Source organism: Pimephales promelas, chromosome 19 (assembly GCF_988280905.1).
Source record: "Pimephales promelas chromosome 19, fPimPro1.hap1.1, whole genome shotgun sequence".
NCBI lineage: Eukaryota > Metazoa > Chordata > Actinopteri > Cypriniformes > Leuciscidae > Pimephales > Pimephales promelas.
In genome coordinates this window covers 11,229,172-11,245,955 of record NC_142787.1, presented here as the reverse complement: position 1 = coordinate 11,245,955, position 16,784 = coordinate 11,229,172, and the positions used below count along the sequence as shown (strand labels likewise).

Genomic DNA, 16,784 nt, shown 5'->3' with positions numbered 1-16,784 from the left:
TGATTATGGCTTACAGAAAGGATTTTTAAAAATCCTCGGACGAAGGAACTAAAATATACTTTTGTGTTCATGTGTATCCGAACACTGATCAACTGCCATGCTTCGGCTGCGCCAACCCGATCTCACGACCAAGTCGTACTAATTCGACGAATGATTAAAAAGTGGCTAATTCGTAACAATTCATACGACCTCACTCGTACGAATTAATACGATTTTGCTAAATCGTACATATTTTACGAATTGGCCAATTCGTATGAATTCGTACGAATGACCTACCCCTTACCCCGCCCCTAAACCTAACCATCACGTGGGTTTAGACAAATCGTACGAATTAGTACGAGTGATGTCGTACGAATTAGACACTTTTTAATCATGCGTCGAATTCGTACGAATTGGTCGTGAGATAGTGTTGGCTGCGCAACTCTGTCTCGTCTGTCATTGAACATGGGCTGGCATATGCAAATGAAGTCGTACATATTAATGATTCCGACTGTTGCGTAAGTCGTATTATGGTATTATATGGAGATTCGCCTGTTTTTCAGGGGTGTTTTTCAAAAAGGAGATTTAAGGAAGAAGGAGAAAACAGTGTTTGAGACTCACTGTATGTCATGTCCATGTACTGAACTTGTTATTTAACTATGCCAAAATAAATTCAATTTCACATTCTAGGGCACATTTAATGCTGAGTGTTCATGACGAAAAGGTGGGTTGATTGTTACTTTTACTACATTAAGTTAATTTCATTAACTGACTCAAATATTCATAATCAGATATAACCAGTTATTATTGATTATTAATATTTCATAGAGCTAATTTGTTACACATATACAATAAAATATGTAAATGAACAAAATGAGACTCAACTTATTAGTGTTTAGTGAGCAGCTACAGTTGTCCTCCATCTCACTTCACTACTTAGCAAGCCATAGAGATATTGAATTATAATACCTAGACTTAGATTTGCAGATTTGTCCAATTACTGGGTCCAGTTACAAAAACATAAATGCTATTTCCACCGACATTTCACTTGTCCCGTGTGCTTGGACTTTTTCGTAAATCCTGTTCTTCTGCCCGAATGTCCCATTTGTAGAGAAATATCCCAAATGGATGATCCTCCAGCAAATTTGGCTTTGAGGAACCTGTGTGAGAGTTTTCAACAGGAGAGAAAACAGAGATCTTCATCTGAGGGGGAAACAGTCTGCAGTGTTCACAGAGAGAAGCTCAAACTCTTCTGTCTGGATGATCAACAGCCCGTGTGTGTGGTGTGTCGAGACTCCAAAACACACACCGACCACAGATTCTGTCCTATAGAGGAAGCAGTGAACATCAATAAGGTTAGATAAATGATGTTCAAAACATTTTATTAAATAAAAAAAAAAACATCAATGATGTGACAAATATGACTTTGAAACTGTATGTTTTGATGTTTATGTGAGTCCTGAAACCAAAGAGCTCTTGATTTGGAAGCACATAAAAATGTTGCCTCAGATCTACCGGTATGTATATGATCAAAATATTATTTTACTGAATTGTGAATTTGATATTTTTTCTGGTATTCACATTGCTTTATAAATTACAGGGAGTGGTTGAATGTTACGTTCAGTTTCGTTTTACTTTAATAATAGTTTGTAGCTCATTGTTTCCTTTCAGTTCTCATGGTTTCAAACTACAACAAAAAAATGTGTGAAAACCAGCGCCCTTGGAATAGACTCAACTTATTACTGTTTACAGTTGTCGTCCATCTCGGTTCACTTAAGATACTTCTCTAACAAAGGGATAGAGATATTAAATTATAGATGTAGATTTCTTGAAATGTTCAATTATTGGGTCCAGTTTAAAAAAAACATAAAGGCTATTCCATGACTTCATGCAACCTTCCCTTTATCACTATGAAGTATCTTGCATACCATCCATTTCCAATGGGTTTTTATTTATTTATTGCTTTCATAAATTTAATTGCACAACATGGTTCAAATGTTTCTTTCTACCCACACAGATGCTGTACACAACACATACTAAATGCATGCAAATACATGCAATGGTGAAGAACATAGAGGACAGGCAAGATGTTTTATTGGAATTTGCCTTTGTTAGATCAGTATCATTTTCAAGGAAATCAAGAAATGTTGTTTTCGCTTTTAGAGTGAAACAAAACTGGTTTAAATGAATGCTTAAATGCCTATCAATGCAGTTAATGGTTATTCTCTCATTTATTTGCATATGTTTTTATTAACTCATTCATCTTAAGTTTATCTTTGATCCGTGGGCTGAGAATGAAAGATAAGCGACTGCATTTAACTTGGTTCCGATAGTACATAAATAATAAATATGATTGACAATATTTTTCATAAGTTCACACTTACAAATTAGTCAGATAGAATAGATGGTATGCATATTTGGCGTGCTGTGACTGTCCAAGGAGAGGGCTACAGGCTCTGGATTTGGCCCAAACCCAGAGTACTCCCCCCGTATTCCTGGCTGTGGAAGGAACAAGCCGAGAGTAAGGGCCAATCCCAATTCTACCCCTTCACTTTCCCCTTCCCCTCCATTTTGCGCGTCCACGTGAAGGGGTAGGGCTGTCCCAATTCTCTTTTGGTTGGAGGGGGAGGGCTAGGGGGAAGGGCCAGATAGCCCTTCAAACGAAGATTTTTCGGGAGCACACTTCAAACGAAGGGGTATGAGAAGTGTCACTGCTAGCCTGGGTTAGCAGTGACACTTCTCATACCCCTTCGTTTGAAGACGCAAAATGGCTGCCCAAGCGAAAAAGGAGACCCATAAATGTAAGTATTTGTGGCTTTAATAAGTATTGTAACGACAAATAATGATTTGATTTATGTTACATTCAATATTGTGTTCATATTTACGGTCAGTTTCTTCGCAGGAACGTTTGTAAAAAAAATCGCTAAAATTACTGTAGTTTGCTAACGATAGTCCGGCAACATATTTTCATCGTCTCCGTTGTTTCCTGCGAACTTCACAAGATAAATGCAAGAAAATAGCTGTAACCCACGCGACTGAGATAACTGCAGCTGTCGAGGAAGTTGTGATAAACATCGGCGCATCTCCTGTGACGTAGGCGCTAGCGACGACTTATAATGACGTTTAACGGAGGCGTAGTGGTGTCCCATTTCTTAGGGGAATATTTTCACGCCTACGCATTGCCACTCTGTTTCAAGGGTCAAGGGGAAGGCGAAGGGGTATGGCTAGGGGAAAGTGAAGGGGTAAGGGGTAGAATTTAGCCTGACTACGTCAGACTTCCTACTTCCGCTAATTTCATTTCGCTCCTGTAGTCAGTCTGAGATAGCGGCCTATCTTTCAGTTTTCCACCGGCCTGAAAACAGCCGGCCAATTAACGAACAGAGGGCGGGCTGAGAGCCATGACGTAGCCGCTAAGCGCCGAGGAGTACATTGTAGGTTAGAGAAATCGAAAACCGAATACCGAAACAACCGCAGAAATGGGAAACAAGACACGGGATGCAATTCGCTCTGTTATGGAGAACATTCCGGGGTTTTTCAAACTGAAGCAAAAGTCGTTTACAGCCATGTTCACTCCGGTATCGCTCGCATCATCAGTGTTTACAGTTAGGACCGGCGCGTGCAGACGTTTTTATTTTTGCAAATCATTATAACAAGGACAAACATTAACACTTCAAGCTTAGGCATTTAGGCTACCCATTTTTTTCAGGCTAATTGTAGTAATGACGGATCAGACCATAACTATATGCATAACTATAAGGACTTAATAACTTACCCCCATTCAACGTCAGTTCTCTGTCTTTTACGGCCATGACAATAACGTCGGTTTCCTCGGCTTTGAACGCTCCTGGCGCGCTCTTATTATCATAATAATAACAACAATCCACCATATTTCGTTTCGACATCCTGCTGCATTAGTCCCAGATATGTGATTCATGAACAATCTGTTCATTGTGTATGTCACGTGACAAATGAACGTAAGACTCGGAAGGTAAAGTGATTATTTATGTTCCCTGTAAATCATTTTTTACTGCATTATGATTTCTTAATTCAGAATATGATCAACATTGCGTAGGTGGATGTGATCGGGGAATTTGGCTGTTAAAATTATAACATTAAGCCACTTAAATAAACAAAATGACTCGAATGACTCAGAAAATCAGTAAAATGAACTTCCTATTCATGATTCGCGAGAGCAGGGGCTCGGCCTTGCGGCGCTGCGAGGCGGCGAAAGCTAAATCAGTCATGGCTCGTGAGAGCGGGGCATGCGGACGTTGCGGGGCGGCCGCAACTCAGTAATTCATATAAATAACCTAGTTTGTGAATTGTTCTTTCCCGGTTGGCATACATTGCCATTACAAAAGCGCCGCACCCTGTTTACAGTGGAAGTTCGATCATAGATTTGAGTTCGATGCATAATGTCTCGATGCGGCCGTGTCGGCGCATAACATACGTCATAAATAAACTTATCTGATTGGCTTACGGGTAACCAATGATTTTAAACTTCAGAGAAGCGCCCCCTTGCGAGAGAGAAAACACTTCTCTATTGTGCCATTCCAGACTCTGTCTACGAAGCAAAGTGAAGTAGCAGAGTCTGGTTTTACCAGGCTAGGTAGAATTGGGATTGGCCTTAAAGGTTTCGGGGTGGTGGAGGAATGCTGAAAAACTGTCAAGGAATGTAGGTGAGCCGAACATGAAGGCATTTTGGCATTTTCTTCTCCCCATTCTTCCTCCAGACTCTGGCACCTTGATTTCCGAATGACATGCAACCACTGAGCAACAGTCCAGTGCTGCTTCTCTGTAGCCCAGGTCAGGCGCTTCTGCCGCTGTTTCTGGTTCAAAAGTGGCTTGACCCTGGGGAATGCGGCACCTGTTTCCTGCACACACCTGTGCACGATGGCTCTGGATGTTTCTACTCCAGACTTAGTCCACTCAGTCCACAATCTTCCTCAGGGTCCGGTCACCTCTTCTCGTTGTCCAGCGTTTTTTGCCACACTTTTTCCTTCCCACTGAGGTGCCTTGATACAGCACTCTGGGAACAGCCTATTTGTTCAGAAATTTCTTTCTGTGTCTCACCCTCTTGCTTGAGGGTGTCAATGATGGCCTTCTGGACAGCAGTCAGGTCGGCAGTCTTACCTGAACACACCAGCACACTTACGGGTGCATAAATAGGCACAAATGCATTTGCTATTTAAATAATGTGGCGCAGGATGTGACAATAAAAACTTGCATCGTACTTGGCACTGCATTGCTGGGTGTTTGATAGGGCCCATAGACTGAACACGAAACACATGCGCATCACAGTTTTTGCAAATATGTGGTTTTGTCATTTTCACCGAGATGATAACAGTGTCGTTTTCAAAAAAACTTGCACTTTGAAATCTGTTTGTATAGAACCGAATGAATCACATTTGTTTGTGTAAAATTGAGCTCCTCCCACTTTAATATAGAAGAGACACACCTACACCTACACCTACTTTATATTACCTGAAGCTCAGTTTTGTATGCTCATTTTCCCTGCTGTGAATGTGAAGCTTAAAACCTTAAAGTCAAACTTTGAAGATTGATTTCTGACCTGCAAAATGTCATATGACGGTTTTTCTGAGGAGGACTTCACTTGTCCCGTGTGCTTGGACTTTTTCGTGAATCCTGTTGTTCTGCCCTGTAGTCACAGCATCTGTTCAAAGTGCATTCAGACTTTCTGGGAAAGTAGAGGATTTAATGAATGTCCCATTTGTAGAGAAATATCCCAAATGGATGATCCTCCAGTAAATTTGGCTTTGAGGAACCTGTGTGAGAGTTTTCAACAGGAGAGAAAACAGAGATCTTCATCTGAGGGGGAAACAGTCTGCAGTGTTCACAGAGAGAAGCTCAAACTCTTCTGTCTGGATGATCAACAGCCCGTGTGTGTGGTGTGTCGAGACTCCAAAACACACACCGACCACAGATTCTGTCCTATAGAGGAAGCAGTGAACATCAATAAGGTCAGATAAATGATGTTCAAAACATTTTATTAAATTTAAAAAAAAAAACATCAATAATGTGACAAATATGACTTGTTTATGTGAGTCATGAAACATAAGAGCTCTTGATTTGGAAGCACATAAACACATTTACTTATTTCTTTGTCTTTAAAAATGTCTCTGCTTTTTTGAAGCCTAAATCAGATCTACCGATATGTGTATGATTAAAACATTATTTTACTGAATTGTGAAACAGTTTTTGGGAACTGTTTTTTATAGTATTTTTTCTGGTATGATCACATTGCATTATTAACAGGGAGAGGTTGAATGTAACGTTCAGTTTCGGTTTACTGGAATAATAGTTTGTAACTCATAGCGTTTTCTTTCTGTTCTCATGGTTTCGTTTTCATTTGATGCATCCACTCCTTTAGTAGTTACTCTGAATATTTATTGCCCTCAGTTTGAGACGTTCTTGGTTCATTCTGGTTGATGTTTAGTTTTTTTTTTTTTCATGGAAAAAAAAAAAACATTTAAATGTGTCATTTTGGTGATTAAAGATGTGTTTTAAGGGATTAAATGATATTGGCTACAGGGGGACTTTAAGTTGGAAATAAAATCCTGCCTCAACTCTCATTGCTGCAACTAGTGAACGTGGCATTTAATTTGTATTAGTCAATTAAACATTAAACAGGTGTTACAGGTTTCAGTTCATTTTGACCCCTCCCTAGCCTGGATGCCAGCCCGAACTCCGCCCACAACATTTTTTGGACGGGAAGTCTGGACTCGATCCATTGAGGAGTAATGGGCTCTATGCACGGCGTTATTTCCGGTGAAGGATTAAGGATGCTCGATAACTTCCGCCGATCATAGAGTCCAATGCAATACCGAGAGTTTATATTGAATTTTATACTCCATGGTTATACTAATGAAACGTTAGTCACAAAAACAGATAAAACAGACACCCCTCGTTGTGTTTATGCTTCTTTTTAAAATTATATTAAATAAACATAACTATATATAAAATTACATCTAAACGTATGTACGTTTCGTTTCAAAGACGGGAGGACAGTAAATATTGAAGACTCTGCCATAATCCCGTTTTCTCCGGTTTTCCTCCGCTTTAATCTACACAACCGGAAATGGACGAGCATCCTTACGTCAAATGCGGAACTTATGCGTGCATATAGCCCATTATGATCGGTTCAGAAATCATCGGGCCAATCAAATTGCCAGGGCGGGCTTTATACGATGATGTAAGTTACAGGTGATCTGAAGGGACGTAATCATCACGTTATCAAAGAGCGCTAAGATGACTGCAGCTGGAGAATTGAGATGTAGATTCCGTCTCAACCCCCTCCCTCCAAACATATTCCCTCAATGGACAATGCTATTTTTAATATGTCAAATGCAAAAGGATAAATGAAATCAATCATTAATACAGAAAAGTGAGACACTATTTTTGTTGTTCTCTTCCAGGAGAAACTCAGAGATTCGTTGCAACACTTAAAGGAGAAACTGGGAGCATTTGAGAACTTTAAACTGACTTTGGACCAAACTGCTGATCTTATTAAGGTTGGAAATAAACAGAGAGTCAGGCGATTCTGTTGATATAGATCTAGTTTGGCCCTTATATCTTTGTTCATTTTCAGAATGAAACTCAAGATACAGAGGAGAAGATCACTAAGGAGTCCGAGGAACTTCACGAGCTTCTACGCAATGAAGAAGAGGCCAGAAAAACAGCGCTGAGAGAAGAAGAGAAGCAGAAGTGTCAGATGATAATGGAGAAGACTGAGAAGACGAGGAAACAGATTGTCTCTCTCACATGGAAAATCAGAGACATAGAGGAACAGATGAACGCTAAAGATGATTTGTTCCTGAAGGTGTGAATTAATTATTCAGATTTTCAATATGAATTCCTCTGTAATATGGATGTCATTTCAAGAGACTAAAATTTTGCTGAATGATTTTTCCCCCCCTGTATTTACAGAACTTCAAGGCCACATTGCAAAGGTCTGTTGTGTTTCTCTTCTAATTTCTGGGGTTCTGGACCATCAGCATTTCTGAGTCCTCAATGTTGTTGTTTTCTTGTTGGTTTTTACAGAGCCAAGAGCCCACCGGATCCAGGGAATATTTCAAAATTGCTGATCGATGGCCGAAAATACCTGAGTGACCTGAAGCACACTGTGTTACAGAAGATTGAGGGTTCCAGCGGCGACCACAGTGTCAGGGAGGGGGGCAGCTCTAGAGGGGACCACAGCAGCAGGAGGGGCCAGAATTTCAGGGGGGGCCATAATTACAGGAGGGGCCAGAGATCCAGAGGGGGGCCACAGTTACAGGGGGGCCCCGACTTCCAGGAGGACGTCCAAAGTTTTGGTGGATCATATAAGTCCAGGGGGATCTATAATCACAGGGGGGCCCAGAGCTCCAGAGGGGGGGCACAATTCCAGGGGGGGCCCAAGATCCAGGAAGACCAGTACTGTTTTGGGGGATCATATAGGTCAAGGGGGAGTTATAATCACAGGGGGGCCCAGAGCTCCAGAGGGGGGCCACAATTCCAGGGGGACCCCGAGATCCAGGGAGATGGCCAAAGTTTTGGGGGATCATATAGGTCAAGGGGGGGGTTATAATCAAAGGGGGGCCCAAAGCTCCAGAGGGGGGCCACAATTTCAGGGGGACCCCGAGATTCAGATGGAGTTCTAGGGAGGGGGACATAGCAGAGACCCTAAAACAATCCAAATAATTAACATTAAAATGTTATATGTATAAATAAAATATAATATAATTAGGGCTGTCAAACGATTAATCGCGATTAATCACATCCAAAATAAAAGTTTGTGTTTACATAATATATGTGGGTGCACTGTGTATAATTATTTTGTGTATATATAAATATACACACATGCATGTATATTTAAGAAAAAAATAGTACTTACATATAAAATATTTATATATAATATAAATTATATATAAATCTATATACATGAAAATATTTCTTAAATATATACAAGCATGTGTGTGTATTTATATATATAAAATAATTATAAACAGTGCAGTGCATTCACATATATTATGTAAACACAAACTTTTATTTTCGATGCGATTAATCGCGATTAATCGTTTGACAGCCCTAAATATAATATATGGCACTACACTGAAAACATTTGGTATAGAAACAATTAAACCTTTGTGAATTTCACAAACAAGTACCAAGAAACAGCAAGTAGTGCATTGATTTGAACGTGAAATTGTGAAGTGGAAAAACTGAAATAGCATTTTCGTGAAATCATACATACTCTAATAATCTAAATGGTAAACTTCGAAAGCATATTTTTTTAATGCATTTATTAATATTTTTAATTTTTCCACAAACTGCAAGTTTTAGAAATGACAGAAAAAGTCTGTGCAAAGATATTAAAGGCACAATACTTAATATTTTTGGGGTAACAGGCGGTGTCATTGCACATTACCCTCGATTTCCAGTTTTACTTTTTCTTTAGAAACCATCATTTTAAACAACTATGCTTTTGTTTTGAATAAGTGACTCTGTGCCTTTAAGCATAGAAGTTTAGTTTTTTTTATTATCAACTTTGAATCAGTGATGGTTTGTTAAAAACAGCTATTTAAGGGCTATTTTACTAACAGTTTATACTATTTTATGAATAAAACAAATCAAAGTAATAATATGTAACATGAAAGTTAAAAATGTATGAATGGCTTACATATTTCTAGTAGGCCTACATTTCAGAATTCATTAGAAATGGCAAGTAACACACTGAATTAATCAAAGTTTTGAAGTATAAATACAAAAATATTTATTGGTAAAACATACTCCAATAACCTTTAACAACTGCATGGGAAAAAATGTTTTACCTATAGGCCTATTCTGCATTTATTGATGTTTATTTTTATTTCATTTTTTTTTTTAATTAAACAGGCCTATTCAAGGTCACAGAAAAATAAAAAAGAAATGATATTAGGCATATACTGTAGAAGTTAGAAATAAGAATCATTGACGGTTTGTTGAAATAGGCCGAGAACTTTTTTAAAAATTGTTTGCATGTACCAGCAGTTTATATTATTTTGCAGCACCTATTATTTGTATTATTACTCAGCTACTTGCCACAGTAAATAACAGTTGAGTGGAAATATTTCACTAGCTCATTAAATGCGAAGAAAAACAGTTCCTATAGCAAGCGGCTTTGAGCCCACAACAGGTTTTAAACAAGCTAGACATCTTTTTGACAGACTTTTTGAGTTGAGAAGAAACTATTAAAAAATCATACCTGTTTATTATCTTATAATCTATCAGTGTACAAGACAATTGTTCTAGAAACAAAATGAAAATATTACCTACTATTAATGAATATGTCTACTATTAACACTATCTCGTGGCTTCATTTTACAGTAAATACAGCGGATAACTGAGGAACACATAATTTTTGTGTTTCTGTTATGAATTATTTAAATAGCTTTTATTCTTCATCTCATAAATTATGATAATCTGTGATAATAATCAAACTTAGATATAATTTGGGTGTTTTGTAAAAATGTCCAATATTGTTCTCTGTTATGAAAAGTATAATCAACTATATTAAATCTAAAAATAACTTATGAATTAATCTAGGTATGTGGTTCTGTCATAAATTGTACTTTTTAAAATTAAGCTCCTATCAAATTTGGGTGTTTGGATTATTTACAACATTGTTCTCTGTAACTCAACCATAATCAAATATAGGCTATTTTATTCATTGTTAAGTATGAATTTAGGTTTAGGGCTCTGTCATGTTATGTTGTTATTTTTACCTTGGCTTTTATTCTTCATATTATATGTTACCAACAAAAAACAACCAAAAAGTACATCTGAATGTTTTTGTGTGTGTGTGTGTGTGTGTGTGTGTGTTTTTTTTTTATCCACATGCAGACCCTTTTACCTTCAAAAGCATCTGTAATGATATTTTAAAATGCCACATTTGTTCATTACTATGCATTTCTTTATTATTTATTCTTATTTGTAAAGTTCCAAAGATATATAAATAATAAACATCTCAATAGCAAACACATAGACTATGTGCAATCTGATTTAAGTATATTTAAACATTTACTGTATCATGATGAACACCAATTTACATCCCACAATTGTCACTTTTTTTCTTGTCTGACTTTTCTGGCAAATTTAACATTTTAACAATTTGAACAACAGTGCCATTTCAGTTTTTCTCCTCCAAACGTCAGCATGATTAAAATGTGATATTAAGTTACTACAACAGTTTAATAAACAATAATTTAATTACAATTACAAAATGTTGCAGAATGTTCCTCTCCTTATCCACAGCCACCTTGAGGCAACTTCTGCTGACTCAGTGACGAAAGCAATGGTGTTCTTAACTGGGCGGAGGCGCTTGCAGTGGCCAATTCCATAGCTGATGGTATTCGCTATAGTCTTCAGGACTTGGACGTGGCGCTACCAGTGGAGGGTGGCTCGCTGGCGCAAGGTGGCTCACTGGTTGAAAGTGGCTCGCTGGTTCAAGGTGGCTCGCTCGTGCAAGGTGGCTCACTGGTTGAAGGTGACTCTCTAGTTCAAGGTGGCTTGCTGGTGCAAGGTGACTCGCTGGTGGAGGGTGGCTCACTGGTTGAAGGTGACTTGCTGGTTTTAAGAGGAACTATCCTTTCGATGTCTTTATTAAGACTTCACCGATACCTTTCTGCATGTTATAGCTTCAATTAATCAAAACCCAGATACTGAGAAGCAGTGGTGGAATGTAACGAAGTACAAATACTTCGTTACTTTACTTAAGTAGCCTACATTTTTCACGTATCTTTACTTTACTTAAGTAGAATAAATAGTGCATACTTTTTACTTTTACTTCGTTACATTTTGCAGCAATTATTATACTTTCTACTCCACTACATTTCTACAACTTCTGTTACATTTTCGTTACATTTTCTGATCAGTTTTTCCCCTGCCAAAACGTAATCTGACCGTCCGTTCGTTGCACGTTTGTCTCACCAGTGACGTTTGGTTGCCATAGATACAGTATATCAACCCGGTCACACTAAATGCGTCTCACACGCAGTGTGTTTATCGTGCAACTCATACGCGAAAATTTGTTTTTACGTGCATAGGAAACACACCGCGTGTGTAAATTAATGAATTACAAATACTCACGTTACTGTAATTAAGTAGTTTTTTTCAGAAATTGTACTTTTTTGAGTAAGTTTAAAATTGTGTAATTTTACTTTTACTTGAGTACATTTTAAGTGATGTATCGGTACTTTTTCTCCGCTATTGTTTGTGGTCGTTACTCGTTACTTGTGTAACCTCAGGGGGGTCTATTGTAACTAAATAATCATGGCTAAGCGACCGTAAGAATTTCAAATGTTTACCAGCAGGCTATCCCAATAAAGGGAAATACAAAGAGAGAGAGACTGGAGTATTATAAAAATAGAAAATTTATTTATTTCCCCTTTTCTTTGGCTCAATGGACTCACAACATGAAACAGTATTCAAAGGACATTAGGCCTCTGGGCAACAGAGTCAGGGACAACAAAATCCAAAATCAAAGTGTTCAAATAACTCAAAAACAAAATACAACAAACTCAAAATTGTTAAGGCACGTCACAAAATCACATGCACAAATATAACCAAAAAGAAAATATTTCACACTAGACAAACCAGTGGCCACACAACAAAATTGTTATCCCCCTACCCAGGATATTGCACCAACCCAATGGCCTAAAATACACACATTACATAACACACAACATACATCAACACACCAGGGGGAGGCTCATAGGCAACCCAATAGACGGTTCACGTACACACACACACACACACACACACACACACACACACACACACACGGAGCTGAATCCTAAAAACAAGAGCACAGGAAAAACAGTGGCCAGGACAGCATATGTCGCTCCTCCTGCAAAGAACAATTACAATGTTACATAATTATTATACAGGTCGGCATCACAACTATGCCTAATTTGTAACCTGTGCACCAATGGGCTGGGAATTACTTAAGATGTAAAAAGTTAAGCTGAACAATCAGAGCGGGGCAAGAGGCTAAAGTAGCCTAAAACACTAACCTGTATGAACAGACCACAGCATCAAGCCAAAAGCTTGGTTATTTATAATACTGTAGCAGTCACTTTACTCCGTCTGGTTTTTACTTGAACATTCCCAAACCAAAGTTCTCAGCACAACAAACGCACTCGGCAAACTTGTAGTTATCACTCTAAACCCGGAAGTCCTCGTTGAAGCACGCCAACACAAATCGCAGCCGATGAGGGCTCGCAAAGACAGGACACTAGCAGCACCCACGGCACTGGGTAATCGCACAAACACCATATGAGGGTCAACTCGTACACTCAGCCAAGAGCCCAAGGAAGCAACAGTCTGTGACAGCACAAAATCAGAAAACCGCCAGCTTGCTGGATTTAAAGGTGTAGCGCCAAACAATCCCCACCTGATTCAATCAAGCGCAATTCTCATGGAACACACCCCACTCGCTACACTTGTTTTAATTTTATTTTTATCCATCAACGTGATTGGATCGAGTAATCGGTCTCGTGACTGTCATCAATTCAAATTAAGCATAGAAAACTTTAACCGCCTATTCCTGTTGTTACTCGTGACTGCTGTGGAAGTGCATTTATCACGCACCAATTCAATCCAGATATCAGCGACAGCGTCTTCCTCTAATATGCTAAGGTAAATTTCACATTTCTGCTTAATATGATATTTATAAAGGCTGGCCTGTCTACATGGCCTAACATTTGGTCTGAGGTTGGGGGAATTGCGAGACGAGTTCATAATGCGGTGAATTCCCGCTCCCATTTACTTCACAATCACATTATAGAGAGACGCGCGTCAACCTCTATGCACTGCCGCGTCTCGCGCTCGCCATGCCGCCAGATTCAGAATCAGTGCACATGCCGTTAACTTGAACTGCATTACTTAATAAGAAATTAGCACAGCTCGTTAATAAACAGCGTTTTTTGATTGATCCATTATATGACCCGTCTTCATTTGGCAAGTGCACTTGAGCAAAAACATTTTTCATGTTGAACTTTTTTTTGTGTGTGCTGCTGTTTAGCTTCGCTGAGACTTCAGAGACAAAGTGTGTTTGTTTCTTTTGTAAAAGTTTCCTGGATATAACGTCCCTAGCCTATTTAATGCACAATTTTCCTTACATTATCAGCATTACAATGTGTGTAAATGTAGCCGTGTTAAATGTAAGGGATGATGCCACCCTTCTAGAACAATGCATTTACGTTTAAATTGTAACATATTTAATAGCATGGAATAAAAGTGTGTAATTAGTGTTAGCTCACTATCTTAGCCTTTTTCAGTGCATTAGTTGAGGTAATATGGTAATATTAGTGATTCTCATTTGTCAAAACACTAACATTGGTACCGTTTTGGAGAGAAATGGGTATTTTTTTTTATTTTATTTAACCCATCTCTTGGTGTGTGATGCTGAACTATCATGAGTTTCTAAAGGTTTTTGAATTCTTTGCACAGTTATGAATATTGATATTTTATGTGCAACAATAGCATGCTCAGGCCCAGTGGCTTTTCGCCTAATTTTAAATGCTTTCCCCCCCAAATAATATGATTTAAATGGTGATGAGTGTACTGATTTGATGCATTTTAAAAAGATGGATGATAGATATCCTTCAATCTTTCTTACAAAGAACAAAATATAATGTGAATTCCAGTATGTGCATTTTTTTAATTTATAAATTGTAGTGCACAGTGTTTATTATAAGGGTTAGAATCCGCACCTCAGTACTCACTACTCACTACTCTTGAGTACTTTTAAATAAGCTACTTTTTTACTCTTACTCAAGTAGTTTTTTGGAGAAGTACTTTTTACTCTACTCACACTACATTTTTTGGAATGTAATGGTACTTTTACTTGAGTATGTTTTTTCAGTACTCTTTCCACCACTGCGTGTGTAATATATGTTTGGTTTGGTTAGGATTATGACAAGCCAAGAGGTTCATAATTACACCATAAATTAATCTCGTTACTATGGTCACTAATAGAGCATCACAGTCCCGCCCACAGCCGGTGGCGGAAGTAAAAATTCAATACAATTTCTCCATTGATGTGCAGTTGCCGCAGCACAACGTATGAGCGAGCCAGATGCTCAATGTTTTAGCATGTGGAGCTGCAAATGCGTTTGCTTCAGTAAATCAAGGAAAAGGATTTTCCCTGCACATTCACTTTATAAAATTCACTGGAGGAAAAAGTTCACGTGGCCGTCATCAGATTTGGAAGTCACTCAAAAGGCTCTTTTGACGGTGGCTTCAGTCGACTTTAGTGAGGCGCGGTGGTTTATGGGAGGAGTTGTAGTTCCTTTGCTCGGAAATGAAAATATGTACACAAGCTTGTACCCTTGACTTTCTTTGGATTTTCTCTTCGTTTTTTCACTCGAAATGATATGTTGTATGCTTATGAGTTCAGCCGTAGCTGGTTATCCTTAGACATGCTCTAATACTCTTTAGATATGGATTTTACAAAATGTCAATGGGAGAAATTACTGGGAAATTTACTTCCGGCACCAACGCTCTCTCGGGCTGTGGGCGGGACTGTGATGCTCCATAGTCACTGTGACTATTTTAACAATGTCTTTATTAAACACAAGTTTAAGATTATTTTTTTTGATTAAATCTGAGACTCTAAAGACTCTTTAATATCTTTTCTGGGCCGACAAGTTTTGATCCCTTAGGCCCCGTCCACACTACTGCGTTTTCGTTTAAAAACGGAGACCTTTTGCCACACTAAAACGGGAAAAACGAAGACCTAAAACGGAGAAGTTTAGAAACGCTGCAGCTGCGTTTTTCGTTTTGAATCTCCGGAGGGCGTTTTAGTGTGGACGAGACAAAACGGAGGAGTTTACAAACGATGACGCAGAGGCTGACGCTTGGCTCTATGATTGGGTGTCATCAGTCATGACGTATCTTTCCCTGATTCGCCAACCATTGTTTACACCGGAACACGCATGCCCAGTGTTGGTGAATGGTCACGTCATCCAAGTTTTCAGTCGTTTTAGTGTGGACGGAGATAAATTCTAATACGCAGGTACACCGCTAGTGTGGACGGAGATCGTTTTCGTTTTAATTCTCCGTTTTTAAACGAAAACGCAGTAGTGTGGACGGGGCCTTAGAAGCCTATATGGAGAAGTGATGCAACTATCAGAATTAATCAAAAACATCTTAAATTTGTGTTCTGAAAATGAAGGAAAGTCTGACAGGGTTTGAACAACACGAGGGAGAGTAATTACTGACAGAGATTACATTTCGGGGTGAACTAACCCTTTAATGATCCTGTGTCGAGCACACCTGAGAAGGACAGTGTGTATAGATAGCTTCTTGATGGGACGCCGTCACTTTACTTCAGAAAAGTATTGTATTGTATTTTGAGAATTCAGGGAATTACCTCAAGAGACTGTAGTTATTATTTAAACTGGAAGTTGTTTAAATTTTCCGTGGTGAAGATGTCAGATTATGTAGGTTGTGTTCGTATGAAGAATTTCCCTGACAGCTGCTACTTTGTTTTTCCATGTATTTGCAATTCAACCAAGCTCCAAAAAACCATAGTTAAAATGACTACAGGATTTTGTTGATTGATGATATTTATTTGAATGTACAACAGATGCAAAAACAATTGTATATGAACATTATTCAAATACTTTATTACTTGGTAAAGTTGCATCTTCAGGTTCCAACAGTAAGAAATAAACAGCATCTTTTAGAAGCTAATGCCTTTTCTAAACTGACCTGACTGAATCATATTTGTTCTTTCTAACGTAACATTTCTCCGCATATGC

General features: G+C 38.5%; 1 protein-coding gene and 1 long non-coding RNA gene across 2 annotated transcripts; one reads left to right on the top strand and one right to left on the bottom strand.

Annotated features, from left to right (window-relative positions):
• The first annotated feature begins 3,244 nt into the window (after window positions 1-3,244).
• On the top strand, window positions 3,245-8,639 carry LOC120473997 (E3 ubiquitin-protein ligase TRIM35). The gene is given in 6 exon segments (XM_089123824.1): window positions 3,245-5,960; window positions 7,416-7,511; window positions 7,589-7,819; window positions 7,927-7,949; window positions 8,041-8,554; window positions 8,556-8,639. Coding segments are annotated over 6 exon segments (1,350 nt in total). The 5' UTR covers window positions 3,245-5,558.
• A 3,732-nt stretch (window positions 8,640-12,371) lies between these two features.
• On the bottom strand, window positions 12,372-13,388 carry LOC120474001 (uncharacterized). Its single transcript, XR_005621715.2, has 2 exons — window positions 13,032-13,388; window positions 12,372-12,865 (listed from the first exon to the last, which is right to left on the bottom strand). It is a non-coding gene; the product is annotated as an uncharacterized LOC120474001 (long non-coding RNA).
• Between the last annotated feature and the right edge of the window lie 3,396 nt (window positions 13,389-16,784).